This window comes from Euprymna scolopes, chromosome 3, assembly GCF_053919585.1.
Source record: "Euprymna scolopes isolate OS-2025 chromosome 3, ASM5391958v1, whole genome shotgun sequence".
In the NCBI taxonomy this organism is placed as follows: domain Eukaryota; kingdom Metazoa; phylum Mollusca; class Cephalopoda; order Sepiida; family Sepiolidae; genus Euprymna; species Euprymna scolopes.
The window spans coordinates 84,493,979-84,519,465 of record NC_136484.1 but is presented as its reverse complement, the minus strand read 5'-3'; the positions used below and the strand labels follow the sequence as shown (position 1 = coordinate 84,519,465).

Genomic DNA, 25,487 nt, shown 5'->3' with positions numbered 1-25,487 from the left:
AAGAGTATTCAGACATGCAGCAAGTTTTTTTAATCAGTTTTTGGTCAAAAATTTGGTTGCCAAGAGATCAAAGTTGAGTGAACTTTACAGACTCTACCAAACTCCTCCGCCAATTTTGGGTCTAAACACTTGAAATTTTAGATGTAGGTTACCAGGACATGCATCCAACTTTTTAATATATATATATATATATATATATATTAAAAAGTTGTAACCTACATCTAAAATTATTATATATATATATATATATACACACATATGCACAGCATGTTATGAACAATACATAGGACCCAAGCAAAGCAGGGCTGAACTTCCAGTATACACACGCACGCACACACACACACACACTACAAATAGCTATCAGTCATGGTGTGTCAGAGAAAGGGAAAACATGTTATTCACAAATTTAGTCAGTTTGGCGCGTTTGCATTTTTATTGAAAATTTACAATATATGTTTAAAAGAAAATTAGCACAATTAAATATTATCAATTATTTACATATATACATAAAAATATTTTGAAACTATTAATCTATATAAAAAATTAATGATGTAAGCCTTATCCATTTCAAAATATTTTTTGTTAATTTGTTAAAAAAAATGACTAGATGTAGTTATCAGCGATAACTACATCAAATTTAAGTTGAATCAGTCAACTAAACAGATAAATAGGCCGAGAAATCTCAGCAATATGCAACTTCTCAGCAAATTTAACTCTGCACATTTTATTCGAAATGTAACATGAAATTTAAACATTCAAAAAATGGTTTCCTTTTTGTTAGTTTTTATTTTTTTATTTTTAATTTGGAGCAAAGTCAATTAAGACACAAATGAAATTAATGTCATTGGATCATTTATTTTATTCTTTTACCATTTGTATAATCGTTTTAAAAATTGGCTCATAAATAAGAGAAGAATGGCATGTTTAATCTCATTGGGTGTAAAATTCTGCTATTGTCTAATGAAAAATATTAGTTGGTAATGCTAATATAAACAGACTGTCTTGGGTCATTCATTCTGATCTGTGTCAATCAGACACTAGCTGGCAATGACAGATCAAATAGGTATTGCACATGGAGCTAATATCTGCAATGTCTTTGAGAATAGTACAATTTCTAAAATATGACTTAAATTCAGTTATCATGTTTCAGTTTTGTTTAAATAAGTAAAATACTAGAAATATTTTCAATATTTTGTTTACTACATCAATAATGTAAAAAACATTTTGTAGTACATCAAATAACCCAAAAACGATCTCGTCAGAGAAAAACTAAATCATATATAAAAAAAAAATTATTAATGAAAATAATTTAAATTTTAAAAATTACTGAGTTCTAAACCAATAAATAAAAAGTCTAGATACATTCAAGTGAAACGAACTCTGAAGTTGATTTGTTATTCTTATTTATGACAGGCTACTCACCAAAAGTCAAACCTTGGAAATAGACTTTTTCTTTGTTTGGTTTCTCTCTTCAAATAAGATATCACAGCTTCATGTTTGCGACCCATGGCCAACATCAAGGGGGTTTTACCATTTTTATCAGGCAACTCAATTTCAACACCATCCTTAAAAGCATGAAAAACAGATCAAGTATTAATGTCAAAGCATTTTGAGGTGCAAATGTCACATGTACAGTTGTTCTGGAGATCATAAGTGATGTCAGCTTGGCAATTCAGACAAAAACAGAAGATCAACTTCAATAGAAAAAAAAAACAGAAATAGTAACAGAATATGCAAACATCTTGAATGAAAGGAAGCAGTAAAACTAAATATTAGAAGACAGAAATAGCGATGTTAGAGAAAACATCACTAATCTAACAAATAAGTGATTCCAAGTGATTGAAAATGGTTTCAATTCAACAGTTAACTCCTTACAAAAACGAATGATCAAGTCTAAGTTATCCACCTTTGTACTGAAATTGTGGCATAATTCGAGACATACAATAACTAATTATAAACAAGAGAATGAATGGCTATTCTTAGAATAAATGAATGGGAAAAAAAATGAAATTGAATCAGAAACAAATGGTATAAAAAAAAAATCAATACCAAAGTTAAAATTGCCATATTGCCCAACTTATAAGGATATAACTTAAATTTTGCAAGATAAATTTGGTACTATTCTCAGGTTGTTTTACAGTATACAAAACATATATAGTTTGAAATATCTAATAGAAATAGAAGATGAGCAAAAATATGAGCCAAATGTGCATATATCTATAAAAGTGAAAGTGTCTCTGTGTGTACATTTCCTGAACAATAACTGTCAATTTCCAGTCTACAGACACGAAATTTGATATACAGGGTATGGAGATTTGGGAAAATCTTTGTAATCCATTTTCGGACAAAAAATTGGCTGTTAAGGGGTCAAAGTTCAACGATTTGACTTAAGAACTTTACCAAACTCCTCTGCCAATTTTGCGTATAAACAATTGAAATTTTAGATATAGGTTACTTGGACATATATAACAGTAGAAAGAGAGATTATTATTCGCCCCCTTTACCTACAACAGTCATAGCACTTAAGTCAGCTCCTCCTCTGCATTTATCACTTAATGTGCCTCCCTTCTTGCATCTACAGCATACAAATATACACTAACAGATGAAGAAGGTGGTTTTTTGCAAGCGAGGGATTTACGCACATTCATATATTAATGTTATTGGGATAACAAAGAACAGCTCATTAAAAAAAAAAAAAGTTGAAAATTGACTTTTCTTTTATCTATAAGATCAAAACAAGATTTAATTTTCCAATATTCATAGCCAGATTACAAAATAATTCCTTTTTTATAAATTGAAGTTAGTTTGTTCTTCAGTTTTTATTGACATTTAAATACTTTAACAAAACTATATGGACTATATTCTAAAAATCTTAAACTAAAATTTATATTTCTGATAGATTTTAATATTTAATGCTGATTAATTTTTTTTATTTTTTGATCAGTTATGAATAAAGAAATGCAGAATTTTTATTCTCACACTTAGATCTACAACTATTTCTATCAGTTGGAAAAAAAATTTGAGAAATTTTTTATGATACTTTCACATTGGCTGGAATGAATGATGATGTAATGGAGTAAAATGTTCGATATTAAGAGTCTTTGTTTACGTTGTTCTTGGTCTTTTTATTTCATGAAAATAAAAGCTAAATGGATAGAGTAAGAGGGGAAACTGACAGAGAAAAAGAAGGAAATGAGGAAACAAGAGAGAGAAAAAATAGAGAGGACAGAGGAGGGAGATAGAGAGAATGCGTAGTGGAATCGTTATGCTTTACATGAAAAGAACATTTAAAAACTGGCTTTAATCTTCAAGTTGGTTCATGTGGAATAGTGGTTAAGTCGGCAACCTGGTCTGGCCTCAAATACACATTTGAGTACTGCCAAAGGTGCCAAATATATTTTATTATATAAGCTCCCCCTTTCATAGCAATTTCCTTTTCCGTTTTAGTTAAACTATTATTTAAACCCTCCTTCCCAATTATAAATCAATTTCATTTGCTTTGTTTAAAATCTTACAAATTTTAACTACTAGTTGTAATGTTGGGACGATTATTCAGAATCGGGAATCAGAAAATTTTGTGTCTATTTTCCGATTTTGGTTTAAAACTTATTTCTCATTATTCGTATGAACGATAAAATAAAAAAATATTTGTATGCTTTGAATTACTAGTAAAACTAAAATCTATGGCTCATCCACCTATAAGTGTATTTTTACATTTCCAAAAGTATATGCACATATTACACAGGTATTTACAGTAATCCAACATCTCTTCCTTCTCCCAAACAAAAACAACTCTATAGTTAAATATTTACTTGTTGTAAATATTTAGCTATACAGTCGCTTTTGGAATCGAAATCTGTAATTGTATCAGAATCAGGGAAAATATTGGAATCATTCCATCCATAATTGTCCCTAGCAGGTATTTGCGCAAGAGTTCTTATTTTTATTTAACCTATTTAGAACAGAAGCATAGAATAGCATAAATTAAAAAATCAAAAAAAATTTCTTAAACATTTCAGTCACTTTCCATTTTATAAAGAAAAACCATTCAAAATGGTCATTTGAACTTAAAAAAATTCAACGTTTTAATTGCTATTCCAATCAATTCAAGCAAAAAAGGTAAAGTTTTAATTGCTATTCCAATCAATTCAAGCAAAAAAGGTAAAGTTTTAATTGCTATTCCAATCAATTCAAGCAAAAAAGGTAAAGTTTTAATTGCTATTCCAATCAATTCAAGCAAAAAAGGTAAAGTTTTAATTGCTATTCCAATCAATTCAAGCAAAAAAGGTAAAGTTTTTCAACATATATACTACAAAATTTGAACATTATTTTTCCTACTTAAAGAATTTGGATGGAGAGGGATAATCAAAAAGCTTTTTTATATAAAATATTAACCACTTATCAAGGCCCAGAGGCCATTCGAGGTAAGGGTTAATGAGTGTACAGTAGTCCATGGAAAAATTTCATAGTAATCATTGTAGTTAGTTAAAATGCAGGAGTTCTACAAGCATGCAGTTACAAGAAAGAAGCTTTATTCATGGAATCTACATTTAGGTTTAAGCACAAATACAAAGTGGGGGAAATTATTGAGAGTGGTTTCAGCTAGACAAGCACTTGGCATGAAAATAATGATAAAACAGAGACAGGCTCACAATGTCTTTTCTGTGGAAAATTAGCATTACAAGTTGATTTTTTCTTTTTAGATAATTGTTATTTTATCAACTTGCAGGAAAAGAGTTATGTAAAAGATGCTTAAAACCATTTGAATTATGCAAATACCATCAGTAGTTGAAAAGTTATGAGAATTAAGTGCCAAAATTTAGGCTTTTCCGTGGACATTTTTCTTTAGAAAAGTGGGCTCAATTATGGACCTCAATATTTCAAGAAATTCGGTAATTTCACCACCATTTATTTATTTTTCAAGCTATTCTCATGAAACTTGATACTCTTATGTAAAATTGTGTGCTCTTTCTGATTATGCAGTCAAATCTGATGTATCTCTTTACCATAAGCCATGAAATATACATTAAGATGTACAAATTTCAATTTTTTTTAAACTGGCGCATAGTATCATACAGTGGGTGTCTATTCATGAACAAAACTGAGTATTATACTGGTATTTAAATATAGCTTTATTGAGACCTGGCATTTCCCCGCCTCCTCACCAAAGGAGAGCTTAATCTTGGGTGTAGCCATTGAATGCCTAAAGAGCATTCATGGCCGGTATTTACTACTACCTTCAAAGAAAAAAAAATTGAGTAGATATGAATTACTCTCAGAAATAAATCAAAGAAAATTTTTCATAAAGATTTTGGATTTCTGTAAAAGATGGAAATTCCTATAGTCGACCAGAACTTATGCATTTTGGAACCACTCCAATTTTCAATTTTGTAAATCCTCTCTCAGGCCAAAATTATACCCCTAAATCGTACTCTACATTAATCCTTGATGTAACTTTCACAGTACCAGGATACCAGGAAACAACGGTAATTTTTTACCTTGTTTCCACCTTAACATTTAAAATGATTACTTCTATAGGTATGCTGAAAACGAATATTGCATTTAAATTTTCTGCAAATAAGTAGTTTTCCAGATATTAAGCAATGTCATTTCTTATGTTATCGCTGGTGGCCATCTTGGTATGTGCAAGCGCGCAAACACAACACCGAGAAACTATGCACAAATGTGCATACCAAGATGGCCACCAGCAATAACATAAAAAATTACATTGCTTAATATCCGGAAAGCTACTTATTTGCGGAAAATTTAAATGCGATATTCGTTTTCAGCATACTCGAAAACCTTTAAAGGTAGTTATTTTAAAGAAAAATATTAAGGTGGAAACAAGGTAAAAATTTACAAAATGCATCACAATGAAATTTTTTATCGAACCGCCTAATTATTATTCGATATCCTCAGTTAAAAAAACAAAAAAAATGGGTTTGTTTTACTGATTTGAAAAAATGGTCTTGAATTAAAAATAAATTCAAAATTGTTAGGTGAAAGTACAGAATAGTTAACAAAAGCACCCTTCCATCCCCATGTTAAGAATGGGTTTCTAAATAACATTATTTCAGCATAGTAGTATAAGTGCACAAGTATCTTATTTGTTTTTTTGGACCGCTAAAAAACAATTCTACCTTAAGTACAAATAAGTTAAACGCATGTACATTTTGCTGTTTTTTAACGCTTTTAGTGCATGTGTACGAAAAGCATTAACAACAAAATAGTATTGTTTGGAAATCAAATTTGAAAACCTTAAATCATTTTTTTAAATTGACAAACTCAGAATAAAAAATGACTAGTCTAGTAAGACGAAAGCAGAAACACAGTTTTCTATTTTTAAGAGAGTGCTCAGCACATGATGCGCTTAGCAACCGTTTTTTTCTGTAAGCGGGTTTGATTTCTATAAAAAAATAACATTTTAAAGAAAATTCTGTGCAATTAATAATGATCAAATATTTACATATTATACATAAAAATAATTCTGAAACTATTATCTATATGAAAATGGATGATATATGTTGATTTATCTTATCAATTTTGAAATATTCTTCAACTTTGCTCGGTTGTAACTGTTTCCTGTGGTCGTAAAAATAAAAATCAAACACCAGCAAAAAGGGACTTCTTTTTTTATATAGCCTGTAAAATTTCAGCCATATCCAATCAAATTTAACCCCGCGCATATATATCCAAACGTAACATATAAAATGAAAACATTGAAAAAAGTGTTTCCCTTTTTGTTGTCATTTTTTACTGATTTTCATTTTTAACTTGGAGCATAAAAGCTTTGAACACATAAAAGAAAAATAAATTAAATGCTTATTTTATTCGCTTTCCATCAATATAATTCTTTTAAAAATTGACCAACAAATAAAAAAGATATGACTTATTGAAGCACATTAGGTATGTAATATTGCCGATGTCCACGATAATACAGCATACGCTTGTAATGATAGGGAAAGAGGTTGTAGAAAAGGTTGAAATCCCCCACAACGCTGCAAAGTCTATTTTGAACTGTCAAGGCAGGATAAGCTGCTTCTATGGGCCCTGCCCAGATGTGACAACAGTACTCCATCCTTGGATGTTCTTGGCTCTTACACAGGTAAAGAATTGCATCAACAGTGAGATGTTTACTGAAGTGGTAGAACAATCTCACAATTTTTCTAGCAGCCTTAACAACGAATTTGATGTGCATGTTCCATTTAAGATCAAGAGTAAAGGTCAGACCTAGAAGCTTGTCAAAACATGGAGCTTCCCCAAGATGAGAGCCATTCATTTCAATTGATGCCAGATGGGGATCAGAGCATTGATGATGTAAAGATAGAAGCTTGGTTTTAGATGTACTAAAATTAACTAGCCACCTTTTTCCCTATTGCATCACATGCTCCAGATCAGAGGAGACAGAATCAGAGATAACTTGGTCGTTTATGGCCTTTGAAGTGTTGCCGTAGATGGTAGTGCTACGAATGATCTTAGGATGTGATTTGGAAGATCATATATCAGGAAAAGAGTTGGGCCTAGGATGGACCCCTGAGGGACTCCAGCATTAATACTATGAACATCTAATTTCTGCCCATCAACCACTACTCTTATGAGTCTATCAAAGAGAAATGATTTAATAATTGAAAAGACATTTCCAGCTATACTGTGATTGTGTGGACTAGATGTTTATGCCATACCCTATGAAAGGCCTTTGATATGTCAAGAGCAATTGCTCTAGAAAGGAAGCCTCCGTCGAGAGATTCACTAATCCTATGAGATATAACTGTTAGCACATCTGCTGTAGATCTAGAAAAAGAGAAAATATGGTAACACTAACCTGTTCACAGAGCTCTTTGACAGCTGTGAGATTACCGCTGATACAAGCCAAGTGCAGAGGTGTCTGACCATAGTGATCTTTCTGACGAGGACAAAATCCAGAGTATATCAACAATCGCATTAATTCTGAATAACCTGTAAACAATAACAAAACAAATTTGATAAGCCATTACATAAATGATGTAATAAATGATACAAAAAAATAAATTGAAAAATAAAATGCAAGTTGATAAATACATCAAAAGTGTATAATTATGTTAATGAAATGTGCAATACAACAACATTTGTTCTTTGATTCTATTGAGAAGTCTAACTATTTCTACAGATCATTTTAAAATTCCAAAAACATAAGCAACTTTGTGAAAGATAAATTTGCAAGAAAGATAAAATTTTGAATTCTTTCTCATTGTCTTTAGTAATTACACTTGTTTAAAAGTGGATGTTTATAATTGATAAACACATAAAAGTATAAAAACTATAACTAAAATAGATTCAGCCTTACCTTTCTGTCTATTTAGATAGACAGAAAAAAAAACAATATGACACAATGAGGTATTTTACAGATGCAATATTAGAGAACAATATACTTTAAAAAAATAAAAAAAAAAAAAAATAAAAAAGAGGGAGACAAATATTTTCAGTTTTGTCATTTGAAACAAACAATTTGAGTTTTCCATTTTATATATAAAAAATGGGGAAAGAGCATATTGTTTGCACAGATGCACAAAGTCTGTACCTGTAAATTGAATTATTAAAACAATAATTTTAAAACATCATTTTAATAGCCTGCTGACCATAAAATCATTTTGGATATTTCAAGATTTCAGAGTAGTTCTAAAATAGTCATATTTCAGAAACCAAAGCAATTTAAATCCTCAAAATACCACCATCTTGTTCAGAAATGAATATCTTTAATAACCTACATAATATATTTGGAATTTTTAGGAAAGTAATAATAAAAATGTTAACACTATGAAATGGCCATTTTGTATCAGTTTTTTTTTTTTTTACCCCATAAGAAATTTTGTCATGAAATTTAGAAAACAGACAAAACATCAATCTCACTTATTGTCAGAATACGAAATAAATTGGTTCAATTGTTTTTTTTTTGTTATTGTTGTCTTAAAAAAAAAAATATATATATATATATATATATATATATATATATATATATATATATATAAGTGTTTTGAACATTTTAATAAATATTTTTCGCAAATCAAGTAACAAGTAAATTAATGTCTTCATTTTTTTCATGCATTAAAATTATAATTCTGTGTTCATTTCTCTTTGGGTACAAAATGGTTTTAAATAGGGTCTCCCTCAAATTGTAACCAGTTTTCAACAAAATTTAAATAGTAGCACTAATAATTACTACCTAAGCAGCAGTAGCTGTTGTCAGCTTAAGTTTTGGAAGTTATGTTTATTCATAAAAAAAACAAACAAACTTTTGTTTAAAATTAATGTAGTTTGATTCTTTTATAAAAACACCACCCCCTCTCAGATTTTTTTTTTTATGAACATCTCATAAAATTTAGGTAATAACTAAGAGAAATCTGCATTTTCAGCTATATTTGAATAAAGGAACCCATTTTTTCAGAGGATTGGTTTCGGTTCAGAAATAAGAAATTGGTGTTTTTGGAACCCAGATGTTTCAGAAAATTGCAATTTAGAGGCAAAAAAATAATCCTCTTGGACATAAATTTCAACCACGTATGTTTACAAGGGTAAGGAATCCAAAAATAAGTTAGAAAGGCACCAAATGAAAGGAAAGACCTCGTTTTCACCAATTCATATGCCACTGCAGCACTTTTTAAAAAATCGCTTGGCCCTCCAAAGCAGTGCAAGAAAAAGGTTAACTGAAACAATTATTGGATTTTTTAAATAAAAAAAAGGTGAAACTTTAACAAAATCAAAAATATCTCTTAGCATTACCACTTTTCTGGTTTATTTAAACCCCGAAATTTGCTATTTTTCCAAAAATGTCTTGAAAATTGCAATATTTGTGACAGACTAGTGTGTGATACCCTTGAGTAGTTAAACAAAAACACAGAATTTGAACTCTTTGAAACTCACTTTACAATTGAATTTTGTCATTACAGATCTACCAGGTGCAGTGTATTAGTTATTTGTGTATGAAATAATTATTTTATTCCAAGTCGTGTTTGAGTTTTTGAAGCGTAAGAATTTTGGTATTTTTTTAAGATGTTCTTTGCTTGTGGTGTTCTTTATCAGTTTGTTATTGCTGAAGAGACTTTCAAGTTCCTGTCTAATAATACCCCAAAACATTCAATAGTCTCCAGGTACAGTGGCATTCATACAACATGTTTTAAAATCTTAGTCACACTTCAGAACAAAATTTACTGATTTTGAACAAGAATGACATTACATATCGTACATATTTCTAGGTCAATATTCTATGGGAAATTTAAATTTGATCATTTCAATACAAAATTTAAAAAAATTATATATGGACCCAAGATACAGGAGTGCTCAATTTTGGGCACTTTTTGTCAAAACATCCATGTAAAACGAAATGCTTTTTTGAAGGTCAAAATTGAAAATCTGACTCATAGAAGATGTTCCTTATATGGATAGGCAACTTCTGTATACGCCAGATTTTTAATTTAGGATTTCCGAAAAAAAAAACAAAAAAACTTTTTTTTTTTTTTTTACATATTCGATAATTTTTCAGAAAATCCAGAAAAAGTCACAAATGTCAAAAATTCTTAGCAAGTATTTTTAAATTGGATAATTTCTTGTAGCCTAATGAGATAGTTATTCATCAAATGAGGATCATTTAGTATTGCTGGAGGTAAAAAGTTTATATCACACAAGTTATATTGAAAAAATGAGAAAATAATTGCAAAAATCTGGAACATTTTGTCACTTGCCACATACCGCTGTATTAAGCATAAAATACCAGCAACGAAGTTTGACTTGGGTTCATTGCTTTTTTTAGACTATTTATTTAGACTACTAATGGCAATCAGCCCAAATTGTGCCCAAGAAACATCACAAAAACTGAAAATGCCGTTTTAAATCAGGATTTGAAATCTTTTGTCACCTAAAATAGCCTTTTTTACTTTATTTTTGGTCACAAATGTAAAAAATAGAAAAAACTTGTATCAGAAACATGTTAAGAACTCATCTTGAAAAAACACTTTTTCCTGGCAAATTTATACTTGACAATATTTCATCAAATCAGTGTTGTATGAGTGCCTAATCATACAATCAATGTTACAAATATAGACTCCAAGTCCGTTCCTGTTAAAGTTCTTATGACAAAGTGAAGATAACCAGACATGTTAAAGATGTTAAAGGGGATGGAGGAGTGCAAGTTAGTTTCACTTAGTGCTAAGATATCCGGGGAGTTTGCTAAGAGAAATGATTCTACATCATATAAGTTCATTCTAAGTCCTAGGATATGTGTAAATGCAAGCCTCAAGGGAGGAGACGTGAGTGTGTGTCTGGTTTGAACATTTTTTTGGATTGAGCTGTCATTTCATTCTATTTTGTAGTTTCAGATCTAGATTGAGGTGTTAGGCAAAACGCATCTGCATAGCCACCATCATGCAACATGAGTAGACCATCAGCCGGCTCCTCATCCACAGGAATGTGGCCTTGGAATGTCGACCAGAAATGAGTGCAGGGTGCTTTTCCATGCGCGACATGGCACTACAAATATACCGATATTACACAACTGATGATAGAACAGCCGCTCTAAGTGCTATCAAAGAGTTAGGGCTCCTGTACTGCCAGTTTTAACAAGTAACTGTCAAACCAGTACCCTCAAACCTGTCCGACAGGAGTGGCCCAGTCCAATCATGTTCGCATATATGGTAAATAAGCACCCCCAAGATGCCTAGGTATAGGGGAAGGGAATAAGGCAAATGTGGGGGACGGCATTCATTGCCCTACTTAGGAAACAAAGCTAAGCACTTGACATCTCTAATGAGTCCTTGTGGCCGCACCTCTGCTCCTGGCTAATAGGCAAAGAAAGAGTATGGAGTATAGATAGGCAGATTGATCAAGTCACCAGCTCTAGGGAGGTTTTCATCCAGGAAGGAGGAGGCCTCACTCCCCTGTTTGGTGCCAAGACGTATGAGGTCAGTGGCACAGGTTTACAAATTGGAGTTTTTCTTATCCTAGATGGATAACCTTACCAGATCTACTGGTTCATGAACACTGAGAGGGTTTTCCCTGCACCTGGTTTCAAAGCCAGGTATTTCTATGCTCCCGCATTGATAGTTAGGATTGATAGAGTTAGTATCAAAGAATTAGTATCTGCTTTGAAGTTACACTCCTCAGAATAGGATTAAGATTGGTTACGTTTTTAAAGGAGGTATGTATGAGTGTGGGGGTGTAGATTAAAGGTGAATATCTACTAGGGTTAAGAAAAAAATCAAATATGGTTTGTGGATTAGTGACTAATTGGAAAATTATGTTTTGAAATGTGCTTTAGGTGTTAGTTTTCAAGTAAAGATAATCACTAGTACTTTATCCCATCTTATGAAAGAAAGATATAGTTGCTAGTTAATACAGATCACTTATAATCTTGGCACAAACTGTGGTTATTAGTTATCTATTTTATAGATATTCTATAGAGTATAAATATAGGTTAAGCTAATGCATCCCTTAGCAATAGAAATCTATAGATGTTTAGTATTTATCGATTTTGAAAAAGTCAGCCTACTAAAGTTTAGGACCAGAAGATAAACCCTCCTCCCAATGTACATGCAAAATATCTGATTTTATATCAGCTTGGGTAGAAGAGCAATTAGTTTTTTGTCCAATTGAAACAGGAGAGATGATATAACCTACAAGAATTTTTTTTTTTTTTTTTTTTTTTTTTTTTTACAAAGGCATCACCACATTATCAAGGCCCAGAGGCCACTCAAGGATAAGGGTTAAAGAGTGTACAGTAGAAATTGGTCAATATAGTAATCATTAGTAATGAAAATTTGGTAAATTTAATAACTTATATGGAACGGCTCATCAAGAACTTATTTACTTTAGACTTGAACACAACCATATTGTAGTCAGCCGGATACAGCATTAATATACAATATAGATATACAGGGATTTGCGGAAGATTTAAGAGTATAAGGATTTTTAATGTTTATCATGCAAAACAGACAGGAAGGCCTCTTGGAGGCAAAACATTATCCATTTAAAACAGACATTTAGAAATAACATTTGTGCCAGTTATTTTAGTAACATACATCAGTAACAATATACATGTGGCTAGTATAGGCCTTATATTTAAACATTACACTTAGTCACAGAATGAGAAATTATAATTTCCAAAAAGAGGGAAGCAGTATAAGTAAATAAGAGCAGGAAAACAGGTTTGGTGAATAAGCAATAACTTAATTGCTTCTGAATCAGTGGTTTGTATTTTGTAATTTAGCAGTTTTTATATGGTTTTGTTTTATTTTTGGAGATATCTCATATTTTGTACTGTAATGTAATGCTTTTACTTCATCAAGATATTTTGGTCTGTCGGATAAGGATGTGTCCTCTATAGTATTAGACCTGACGGAATGGTTAATTGTAGGTATTGATCGTTTCATACCCTCGAAAAAGTTTCAGCAAAAACCTAACAGTCAGCCATGGTTCTCTCCAGAATGTGCTGCTGCCATTGCACACAGAAATCACTTTTTCCACTGTTTCCAACGTAATAGATGTATGGAAACTAAAGCCGCTTTCAGGACTGCCAGCAACCATTGTAAGAAAGTAATAAAGAGCGCAAGGTGGTTGTATGCTCAATCTGTTAAGTCCAAAGTAGCTGAGCAGCGGCTTGGTTCCCACCAGTTTTGACAAATAGCAAACAGAATTCTGAACAGAAGCGTGTGCTCCATCCCAACTATCATCAATGGACCTGAGGTAATCTCGTCAGCATCAGAAAAAGCCAAACTCTTTGTCAAGAACTTTGCAGCTAATTCTACCTTTTGCGATCAAGGCCACCAACCCCCAATATTTCCTCCTGTATCTGAAAACACACTATGTGATATACGTATATCTGTACGTGATGTTGCCAAGCTAATCAAAAACCTTGATTCCAGTAAAGCAACTGGCCCGGACGGTATTCCAATTATAGTACTCAAAAAACTTCAACCTGAACTAGCGCCCATACTTACAAAACTATTTAAACGTTGTCTTAAGGAGAATTGCTTCCCATCTCCCTGGAAAATTTCATCAGTATGCCCTGTATTTAAGAATTCAGGTGATCGCTCATCTCCCTCTCAGTACAGGCCAATAAGTCTCCTGTGCGTCATGAGTAAGTTGCTGGAATCTGTGTTAAATACAGAAGTAATCAACCATCTCAACAAAAATAACCTTCTTAGTGACACTCAATATGGTTTCCGTTCTGCTAGATCTACAGCAGATGTGCTTACAGTTATATCTCATAGGATTAGCAAATCTCTCGACGGAGGCAACCTTTCTAGGGCAATTGCTCTTGACATATCTAAGGCCTTTGATAGGGTATGGCATAAAGGTTTACTTCATAAGATCTCTAGCTATGGTATAGCTGGAAATGTCTTCTCAATTATTAAATCATTTCTTTCTGATAGGTTCATAAGAGTAGTAGTTGAGGGGCAAAAATCAGAAGCCCACAGTATTAATGCCGGTGTCCCTCAGGGGTCCATCCTGGGCCCAACTCTTTTCCTGATCTACATTAATGATCTTCCAAATCACATCCTTACATCATTTGTAGACATTTATGCTGACGACACTACCATTTATGGTAGCACATCTAAGACAGTAAACGACCAAGTTCTCTCCAATTCTCTCTCCTCTGATCTTGAGCATGTAGTACAATGGGGAAAGGAGTGGCTGGTTACTTTTAATGCATCTAAAACCAAGCTTCTCTCTTTACATCATCAACATTCTGATCCCCATCTGGCATCAATTGAAATGAATGGCTCCCGTCTTCAGGTGGCCTCAAGTTTTGACAAGCTTCTGGGCTTGACCATTACTCCTGATCTTAAATGGAACACGTATATCAAATCTGTTGCCAAGGCCGCTGGAAAAATGGTGGGATCTTTCTATCGATCCAGTAGATATCTCACTGCTGATGCAATTCTCTATTTATATAAGAGCCAGGTACGTCCAAGGATGGAATACTGTTGCCACATCTGGGCAGGAGCTGCTAGAAAGGACTTGTCCTGCCTTGATAGTGTTCAAAATATACTTCGTAGCCTCGTAGGAGATGTCCTTTTCTCTTCCTTGCAACCTCTATCTCACAGAAGAGATGTTGCGAGTTTGTCTCTGATGTATCGTTATTTTCATAGAAAGTGTTCGACTGAGCTTCAATCTATGGTCCCCCCTCGCAAAACTTTCACAAGAAACACTCGTCTAGCTGTAAACACTATCAATAATTCCCCCCACTCTTTATCTGTGCCTAAACCTAAACGTAGATTCCATGAACAAAGCTTTTTTATTAGAACTGCACGCCTGTGGAATTGTCTTCCGTTTTCCTGCTTTCCGGCTGACTACAATATGGTTGTCTTCAAGTCTAACGTAAATAAGTTCTTGATGAGCCGTTCCATATAAGTTATCAAATTTAACAAATTTTCATTACTAATGATTATTATATTGTCCAATTTCTACTGTACACTCTTTAACCCTTATCCTTGAGTGGCCTCTTGGCCTTGATAATGTGGTGATACCTATGAAAAAAAAAAAAAAAAAAAAAGTCTAATGTGAACAAGTTCTAATTGAATTGTCCCCCTAAGTAATCCAAGTTACAAAATTCCCACTGTTTACTATGCTAAAATCACAATGACTAATGTATACCTATTAACCCTTATCCTTGAGTGGCCTCTGGGCCTTGATAAGTGGTGACACCCATGTAAAAAAAAAAAAAAAAAAAAAAAAAGTTACTGAATCAAATGGAATTTGACATTTGGATTAGTCCGGGATTGTTCCAGAATTACAATCTTATCTCCCCCACTTCAAAAAAAATAATAGGCATAAATCAATAAGAACGAACCAATGCCACTATAACCCTTTATAGCTTTTTCCTTTTTTTTTATATAGGAGTCACCACTTATTAAGACCCAAAGGTCACTCGAGGATAATGGTTAATGAGTGTACAGAAGTCAATGGCACAATATCCTTGTAATCGTTAGTAGTGGAAATTTGGTGAATTGGATTACTTAAGGGGATGGCTCATCAAGAATTTGTTTATGTTAGACTTGAATATGATCAAATTGTAGTCAGCTGGAAAGCAGGAAAATGGAAGAGAGTTCTACGGGCACGCAGTTCTAAGAAAGAAGCTTTGTTCATGGAATCTACATTTAGGATTAGGCACAGAAAAAGAGTGGGGCAAATTATTGACAGTTGTTTCAGCTAGACAAGTGTTATTCATGAAAGTCTGGCAAGAGGGGACCATAGATTGACACTCAGACAAGCATCTGCCATGAAAATAGTGACAGAGTAAAGACAGGCTTGTAATGTCTCTTCCGTGGGAAAGCAGTTACAGGGAAGAGAAAACCAGGTTACAAAGTCTATATTGAACTTTGTCGAAGCATGATAAGTTTTCCAGCAGCTCCTGCCCAGATGTGGCAACAGTACTCAATCTGTCGATGTACCCGACTCTTATTTAGGTAGAGAATTACATCACCAGTGAGATATCTACTGGAGCGCTAGAAGGATCCCACCATTTTTCCAGCCCAGAAGCTTGTCAAAACATGGAGCCTCCCCAAGACGAAAGCCATTCATTTCAATTGATGCCAGATAGGAGATCAGAGTGTTGATGATATAAAGATAGAAGCTTGGTTTTAGATGCATTAAAAGTAACCAGCCACTTCTTTCCCCATTGAACTACATGCTCCATATCAGAGGTGAGAGAATCAGAGCGAACTTGGTCATTTACAGCCTTTGAGGTGTTGAAATAGATGGTAATGTCATCAGAACAACTGTCTTCAAATGATCTTAGGATGTGATTTGGAAGATCATTGATGTAGATCAGTAAGAGAGTTGGGCCCGAGATGGACCCCTGAGGGACTCTGGCATTAATACTGTGAGCTTTTGATTTCTGCCCATCAACCACTACTCTTATGAACCTATCAGAGAGAAATGGTTTAATAATTGAGAAAACATTTCCAGCTGGAAATCTTGTGAAGTAGGCCTTTATACCATACCCTATTAAAGGTCTTTGATATGTCAAGAGCAATTGCCCTAGAAAGGAAGCCTCCGTTGAGCGATTCGCTAATCCTATGAGACATAACCGTTACCACATCTGCTGTAGATCTAGCAGAACGGAAACCATATTGCATGTCACTAAGATTATTTTTGCTGAGATGGTTAACTACTTCTTCATTTAACACGGATTTCAGCAAATTACTCATGATGCACAGGAGATTTATTGGTCTGTACTGAGAGGAAGATGACCGATCACCTGAATTCTTAAATACAGGGCATACTGGTGAGGTTTTCCAGGGTGTTGGGAAGCAATTCTCCTTAAGACAACACTTAAACAGTTTTGTAAATATGGGAACTAGTTCTGGTTGAAGCTTTTTCAGTACTATAATTGAAATGCCATCAGGGTCAGTTGCTTTACTGGAATCAAGGTTTTTTAATTAGCTTGGCAACATCACAGATATTTGTATGTCGCATAGTGTGTTTTCTGATAAAAGAGGAAATAAGAGGGGGTGACGGCCTTAGTCACATAGGGTATAATTAGTTGCAAAGTTCTTGGTAAAGAGTTTGGCTTTGTCTGATGCTGACGAAATTACCTCAGGTTCAGTGATGATGGTTGGAATAGAGCACATGATTCTGCTGAGGATCCGGTTTGCTATTTGCTAAAACTGGTGGGAATCAAGCTGCTGCTTAGCTACTTTGGACTTAACGGACTGAGCATACAACTCTTGTATTCTTTATTACTCTTTTACAGTGATTGCTGGCAGTCCTAGAATTGGACTTAGTACAGCTTCATATTTTTCCTTTGATCCTCTTCTCATAAAGGCAATAGTATCTTTTTAAAAATTCCTTCTCTCTATAATATGTGTCTTTACTCCCCTCTTCTGAGGAGAGGCATTTGGCTTCGAAATGGTATGACCTAAAGAGGTTTCCCTATCCCAAAATATTGTAGTCCCTTTTAAAATGAAAGCATAATCTATAATATAGAAGCTGAATGTGTGTGTGTGTGTGGGTGTGTCTGGTCACGAATAGGCTCCTATATGGTTGACTATTTTAAAAAACTGATTACATATAATGATAGATGTATCAAGACACAGGAATGGGTATGTTTGATCTGGCAGAACAGTGGCTCATTAAAATTGTGGGTCTGCGTTCGCACCTGGTTCATAAAGTATGGAAATAAAGAAATTAAAAAGAAAACGTTTACAATTGTTTTTGATATAGATGTACATAAGAATACTTTGATAAGTATGTTTTAACTTAATAGGGATGGTATAATAAAATTGTGGGGTCTGCGTTCACGCCTGGCCTCCATAGAATGGAAATAGGCACAAACTTTAATAAAGACTTTTCATATCTATCTGCGTAAGTATACTTTGATAATTACGTTTCAGTTTGAAGAAATATGGTATAATAAAATTATGGGGTGTTCGTTCGCACATGCCCTCCATAGAATGGAAATATGTCACAAAGTTTAACAAGGTTTTTTAATATAGATCCACAGAATATTGTGATAAGTGTTTTAGTGTGAACAGGTATGGTATAATAAATTATGGGGTTTATCTATTTTATTTTTACTTTCATCATATTTTGCTTTGGTTTTGATACCCCCAAATTCAACCCAAATTTACAACCCTTCCTTTTCATAGCCTATCATACTTTCATAAATCAGAGTCCATTTTCTGTAGGCTGTTTTTGAACCCAGTCAATGACGGGTACTTTTGCTAGTAAAATTTAATTGTAATTTTTTTTTATCCCTTTGTTATTTTAATTTCTTCTATAAACTAGTTTTTAAAATATATTTATAGTGTATTTTAAACCATATTTCCAAACTCCCATTCTTATCTGAATTCATTTTAACTGGCGAGTCTACTCCCCATGTTATACAATAAAATGTGATAATGAAATTTTGTAAGATGGCCTTGCATTTATTAAAAAAAAAAAAAAAAAAAAAAAAAAAAAAAAAAAAAAGCTTTAAAACTATTTAAAATTTTAATCATCCCTTAATCTGCCTTTAAAATAGATATTACTAAAAAATTAATTTATTTTATTATTTTATTTCCATTTCTATATTCTGTGCTAACTACCCGCTTGAAACTATTTTCCCAAATTTTTCTCGCAGGTCATTTGTTTGTAATATATTAGTAATATTTAGCAATATATGTATAGACACAACAGAAAAATTGGAAATACGCATCTCTTTTCTAGCATTCATCACCTTTGGTAAATGAGTTTGTATGTTTTAAATTATTAATACAGAAATCAAAAATTATACCTTTTCAATTAAATAAAAGAAAGTATTAAAATCAAAGCACACATTTTATTTCAAAACAAATTGGTTGCTAGAGCAGATTGGTTTTCTCACAGTACTTGAAAGATAAAATTTCTTGTAAATGTTTGAGGGTAATCTATCTCCAATCCTGCGCGTATTTATGAAGAATAGAGAAAAACTTTAAAGTAAGATACTCAATATCTTCATCCATGCGGGGGCACAGAAATACCGGGTGTAGAAATCAGGCGCATGGTTAACCCTCTCGGTATGATGGACCTGTAGATCTTGTCAGATCATCCATCTAAGAGAAAGAAAACTCTGATAACAAAACCGAGAGAGTCAGGTTTGACAACCTTACTGAAGCTTGTGACTCAAACAAATTCCCGGCTTGCAACCGTAACTTGCTTAAGGAGTAGATAGGCTCTTCCTATCGCTGGCTTTCACATTTCTTCTTTGCCTATTAGCCAGGCCAGAGGTACAATACCAGAGACTCACCAGAGTCACCCTGTGCTTGGTCTTATTTCCTGACTAGGACATTGAATTCCGTTCCCTTATTCCCTATTTTGAATTTCTCTTTCTCTCAGAAACTGAGAAAATTTGCTTGCTTGCCACTTGTGCTTACTAGACTTGCTTGGGCCAGTCTTGTCTGAGAGGTTGAGGGTAACTGATTGACAGTTTGTCTTGCTGCCATTTCCAACTGGCAGTATGGGAGTCCTAACTCTTTGGTAACACTTAGACTGGCTGCTCTATCATCAGATGTATAATATCAGGATAGTTGTAGTGCCATGTTGTGCATGGGAAGGAACCCTGCTGCTATATCTGGTTGGCTTTTATGAAACCACACATTCTAGACTGGACTCAGCTAATAGACCACTGTGTATATATATACGTGGCATCAAAACAGACCCAATTTGCTCAACACTCTTCCCCTAACCTAACATAATTAAATGACAACCCAAGAAAATATCACAATAAAACCAGACAACCACCCAAACAAAACCAATTCACCTCCACCTTTCATAAATATCCGTGGGTTTAGAGGTAATATAGACGGTGTAGAGTCTTACCTTTTAGTAAACTCCCCGGATATCTTAGCATTAAGTGAAACAAACTTACACCCTTCAATCCCCTCCGACTACTTTAACATTACAGGATACCTCCCTCTTTGCTGTAAGAACTCGGATGTATGCACATGCTTAGAGTCTATATTCGTAGCATTCTCCCTTAAACTAGAGAGAAAAATCTTGAATTGGATGACCAGGCTTTTATGTGCTTTCAACTAACATTTCATCACTGCGTTAGTTACTTATTTTCTCTACCATTTTTCCTCAAGTCTGGATTGTACTCTAATCCGTCATGTTTCTGATAATATAGATGCAGCACTCTCCTTGAATAGTAATGCTCAAACACATGCGTTTGGTGACTTCAATGTCTACTGTAAAAATTGGCTTGATTTCTCAGGTTACACAGAAGCAGCTGGACACTCCACTTATAGCTTCCCTATAGCCCATTCCCTCACATAAACAGTAATGTTTCCAACTGGCCTACCAGATTGTGAACCTCAACAAGTTTCACTTCCAGACATATTTCTCACCACAGTACCTGAGGATTGTGTGACTAATGCCACAGTCCACTTGGAAATGCAGACCACCTAGTGATATCAGTTGACATCACATTTAAATCCCAACCTCAAGGTGAGGTATCATTGCTCAAAAGCACAAGGTACTACAACAGGGCTTACTGGGAAACCATTAGAGAACATATCCGAGATGCCCTATGAACCGATATCTTCTCTCTTCCTGCTGAACAGAGTGCCAATGAGACAACTGAATGGTGCAAAGTGGGAATTGAAGCACATGTTCCCACATGGAAGTATTATAGCAAATCCCAATCACTCCCATGGTTCATTACAGATTGTGCAGCTGCTATGGCACAAAGACAGCATGCATTCCGTCAGTTTGTACATCATAAGTCAAATACAAATAGGCAAAATTCGTAGATGCTAGAAATCATTGTAAGAGAGAAATAGTGACAGTAAAAAGAAAGCATGCTGAAATAATCAGGGAACTCATAGAATCACCAAAGACAGAAACTCGTGATTTCTGAAAATATACTAGTGTTGTGAATAAAGGACAATCAGTAATTCTTCCACTGAGCAACAACTAGGAGGTTGCATGCACGGTAACTGAGAAGGCCTTTAACTCCAACTTAGAGCCAACAAACAACTCCCTCCCAAATTTCCTTATGCAGACTAAAGCCACATTAGATAATGTAAAAATCACCCCTTCTCATGTCTGCGATATCATAAAAAACTTAGACACCTCACCTCAAAGGCGTGTGGGCCTGATCTCATCTCTGCTATACTAATTAAGAAATTAGTAACTGAGCCAGCCCCCATACTTTCCAAGCTCTACAATAAATGCCTTGCTGAATCTTGCTTCCCTAACAGCTGGAAGATGGCCTTTGTGGTACCAACACGAATTCTGATGAAAGAACAGACCTTCCAAATTATCGCCCCATTAATCTCCTTCCCCTCTTCACTAAAATCTTTGAGACCTTAATCAAACACTAGTTCATCACCTCGCAAAAGCAAACTTTCTCTCTGACAAACAGTATGAATTCAGGCAATGTCATTCTACTGCATATATTTTAACATTTATCTGTGAATGCATTTACCATATACTGGATAAAGTGGGTGGAGTCACAGCTGTAGCCCTTGATACATCCAAGGCCTTTGACAAAGTCTGGAAGAAAGGGCTGTTAATGAAAACTAAATCGTACGTTATAACTGGACGTATACTAAATATAATTAGATTCATCTTAGACAATAAAAGTATACAGGTTGTCATTAATGGACATACATCCAACCAGCATAACATTAATGTGGGAGTGTCTCAGGGGTCGATCCTTGGACCATTATTATTCCTGATATTCAAAAACGACCTCCCTGATAATATAGTGTCCGAGGTGGGTATATTTGCTGATGATACAATACTCTATAACATGCATTAGGGAAGAAAAGATGTACATAAATTTAAGACAATGGAAAAATCATTAGAAAATGACCTCCAGACCATAGGTGAATGGGGATGCAAATGGATGGGAACATTTAATGCTCGTAAAACTAAGCTGCTCTCCTTTAACAATTACAAAACACCTCTCAAACTGCCTATATCGATGAAAAATAACATCCTACTTGAGAATTCTATCTTCAAACTCCTTTTTTAAGACTATTTTACCATATTTGACTTTGTGGGCAATATGAACTGGAACAAATACATAGAGGACATTGCAAAGACTGCTGCAAAGATGGTGGGTTCCCTCTATCAAGTTAGAAGACTATTCACACCTGAGAGTATCCCGTACCTCTACAAGGCCACCATTCGCATACCATGCACGAAGTATTGTTGCCACATCTGGTGTATTTACCACTAGCCTTTCCATCTTGGATAGGTTCAAAAAAAAAAAAAAAAAAAAAAAAAAAAAAAAAAAAAAAGTTGTCAATCGAATCGGTCCCACTTTACAACTAAGCTCCAGCTCTTGTCCCATCATCACATTTTTTAATGGAATGTGTTCTCCTTGCACCTGTCCCCCGTACATATTTCCGACAAACCCGTTCAGCAATAAGATTTCACCTCTTCACTGTTGAGGTTCCTAGATGCCAAAAAGGTTTCTATTCTAATAGTTTCTTCCCTTGAACAGCTAGACTTTGGAATCCCCTTCCTACTACCTGCTTTCCTGGTCGTACTGATATGCAGAAGTTTAAATGTAACATAAACCGGCATCTTGCTAATCTTTCCTAGACATGATCCCAAAATGTAGCCTTTTTCATCCAAGTGGTGATATGCCTTGTTAGGAGTTAACGTGAGTAAAATAAATAAAGCTGGTATAGTGTATATGTGAGTATATTTATCATACAAGTGAATGTTAAACATAAAAAATGATGTAGATGAAAAGTAATTATAAAATGCTTGCTGAATAGATGTGGGAGGCTGGTATATGGATCTGCAGAATAGATTTCCACATAGGGGTCAAGGGGTTGGGGTCGGAAGTCGGAGTCGGCATTCTAGTATTCAAGAAGTCAGACTTTCACCATCCGACTCCGCAACCCTGCTTAAAATCACACAATCTTAAAAAAAAGAAAGAGAGAGAGAGATCCCACACACACGATTTTTCTTTCATAGAAAAATAAATTAACTGCTCTAAAACGCTATAATGGCCTGGAAATGTGAATTAGTTTACATTAAATTTATTTGTAAAACTAATCCTCAATCCAATTGTTTTTTTTTGTTTTGTTTTGTTTTTTTTCTGTCAATCCAGTGTGCCACTTTTAGGAGAACCGGATTTTCAGCACATTTAAAACCGACTCTGCTCTCGTAGGGTAAACAACTATTCTTTTTTTTAATTAAGTGAAGTTTGGCAAAATCTCAAAAATAAACTAGAGTTTGAAAAAAATATGAATTATTAAAATAAATTTGCATCAAATAAAATTAGAATCAGTTTTCTTGGATTCTTATGTTAAAAACAAGAAGAAATTGATTTCAATTTAGATGGACTGGCATCTTTTGTTCATTAAAAATTTTTATGAAAAAAAAAGTTTTTTTTTTTTTTTTAGTTTGTTTTTTTATTTTAAGTTTTAGAAAACTTTAAAAAGGAATTAGCTAACTGCTATTTGCTTGAGGTGCCCCTACCAGAAAATACTGACAAGGAGCCCAGGCATTTTTGTAGCTTAGGGCTTTTAAAAAATATGAGTCAAACGTAAAAAGAAAAAATACCCTGGGCTACCAAAATGCCTGGGCTCCCAGCCAGTATTTCCTGGTAGGTAGCAGTTAGCTAATTCCTTTTAAAGTTTTCGAAAACTTAAATTTAATCACAATATTCAGCTTTAGAAATTAGGCAAAAGAGTTTTTTTTTATACAAAAGATCGTTTTTTAATCCCAATCAAAATTAAAAACAAAAGAAAAATATTTATTTACTTTTACACTATTCTAATTTATTAAATAGTAAATGATAATTCCCACCCACCGAAAAAAAAGGGGGGGAGGCGGACAATAAGAATCTTGCCCCTCCTTTTTTATTTTCACCTTTTTTTAATTTTTACAGTGGATTATCATCGAATGGACACTAACCGATCAGAAAAAAAAATATATATATTTAAATATTTGTAGGGATGCTCAGTTTTTTTTATGTAACGTTTTAGTAAATTGAGCATCCATTTTTAGAACAATTCAACGTTTTTAGGCCAACTTTCTCTAGTTTAGCTTTTTTAATATTATTTTGAAAAGCGAAATTCAAAAAAGGCCAAGCTACTTTAAAAAATGCCAAATTAGCAAAATTTGGCCTAACTGAGCACCCTCTACAAATATTTAAACGCTGACTTTTTTTATTTTATTTATTTTGATAATCTGGTAGACTAGTGTCCATTTGATAATAATTAGATAAAATGGAAAAAAATAGACAAAAATAAAAAGGGTGGAGAGGCAAGATTACTGTAAGCAATAATAAAAAAATTAAGTCTATTTTTCTTTTAGTTATGTGTTAATTTACCCAAATATTTTTCTTTCTACACTTACCCCCCCCCTCCCACCAAATACTAAAATTTATTACTGGAATTTATTGTCAATTTGCAGTTGTGATTCACTTGCTATTTTTTCCTCAAAATTAAACGCATACTCTAATTTTGAATTCGATGTCTGCCCATTCTTCTGAAAAAAAAAAAAAAAAAAAAAAAAAAAAAAAACGGCTAACGCCATTCCATTTTAGTATACTTTTCAAATAGTCATACAAATAAATGTGCTGCCTAGCATCAAATGTTAGCAAAAGGGATAAACAATTACCATTCAAATCATTTTTTTTTTAAATGGAGACAATGCATTGTGGATGCGTTGTCAGCAGCTCTCATAACTCACTTCTAAGTTGTCTCTCTGTCCCTGTTTAGAACGAGTGATTTTTCTGACAAAGGGAAAAGAAAAAGCTTTATTCCAGGTTGGCAGTATTTTTGCATGAACAGTCGCTTGAGGGGTCAGAAAATTTCTGCTTCTATCCTAGAAACCATATAACTAATAAGGGTGCTTAAGGTAAACGTGTTACTGGGCTGACATTATCCGCCTGATAGTAACTAAGGAAGTTATCCTATCAGCAGTTGCAAAGTACTAGGGCTGCTGTATTGCCATTTGGTGAATGGATTTTGGACCATGCAGTTGCTTCTAGTGGGGCCTCTTGATGCCATATTAGTGGTAATTGT

At 33.8% G+C, this 25,487-nt stretch overlaps 1 protein-coding gene across 1 annotated transcript in view; it reads right to left on the bottom strand.

Moving 5' to 3' along the window:
• LOC145256819 (uncharacterized) overlaps positions 1-25,487 on the bottom strand; it is a 145,295-nt gene that overhangs the window by 55,488 nt on the left and 64,320 nt on the right. The window contains exons 3-4 of the mRNA XM_080115607.1: positions 7,823-7,956; positions 1,423-1,565 (exon numbers count right to left, since the gene is read on the bottom strand). Of these exons, the coding sequence (XP_079971733.1) occupies positions 1,423-1,565; positions 7,823-7,956 (277 nt within the window). The remainder of the gene's footprint in view (positions 1-1,422; positions 1,566-7,822; positions 7,957-25,487) is intronic.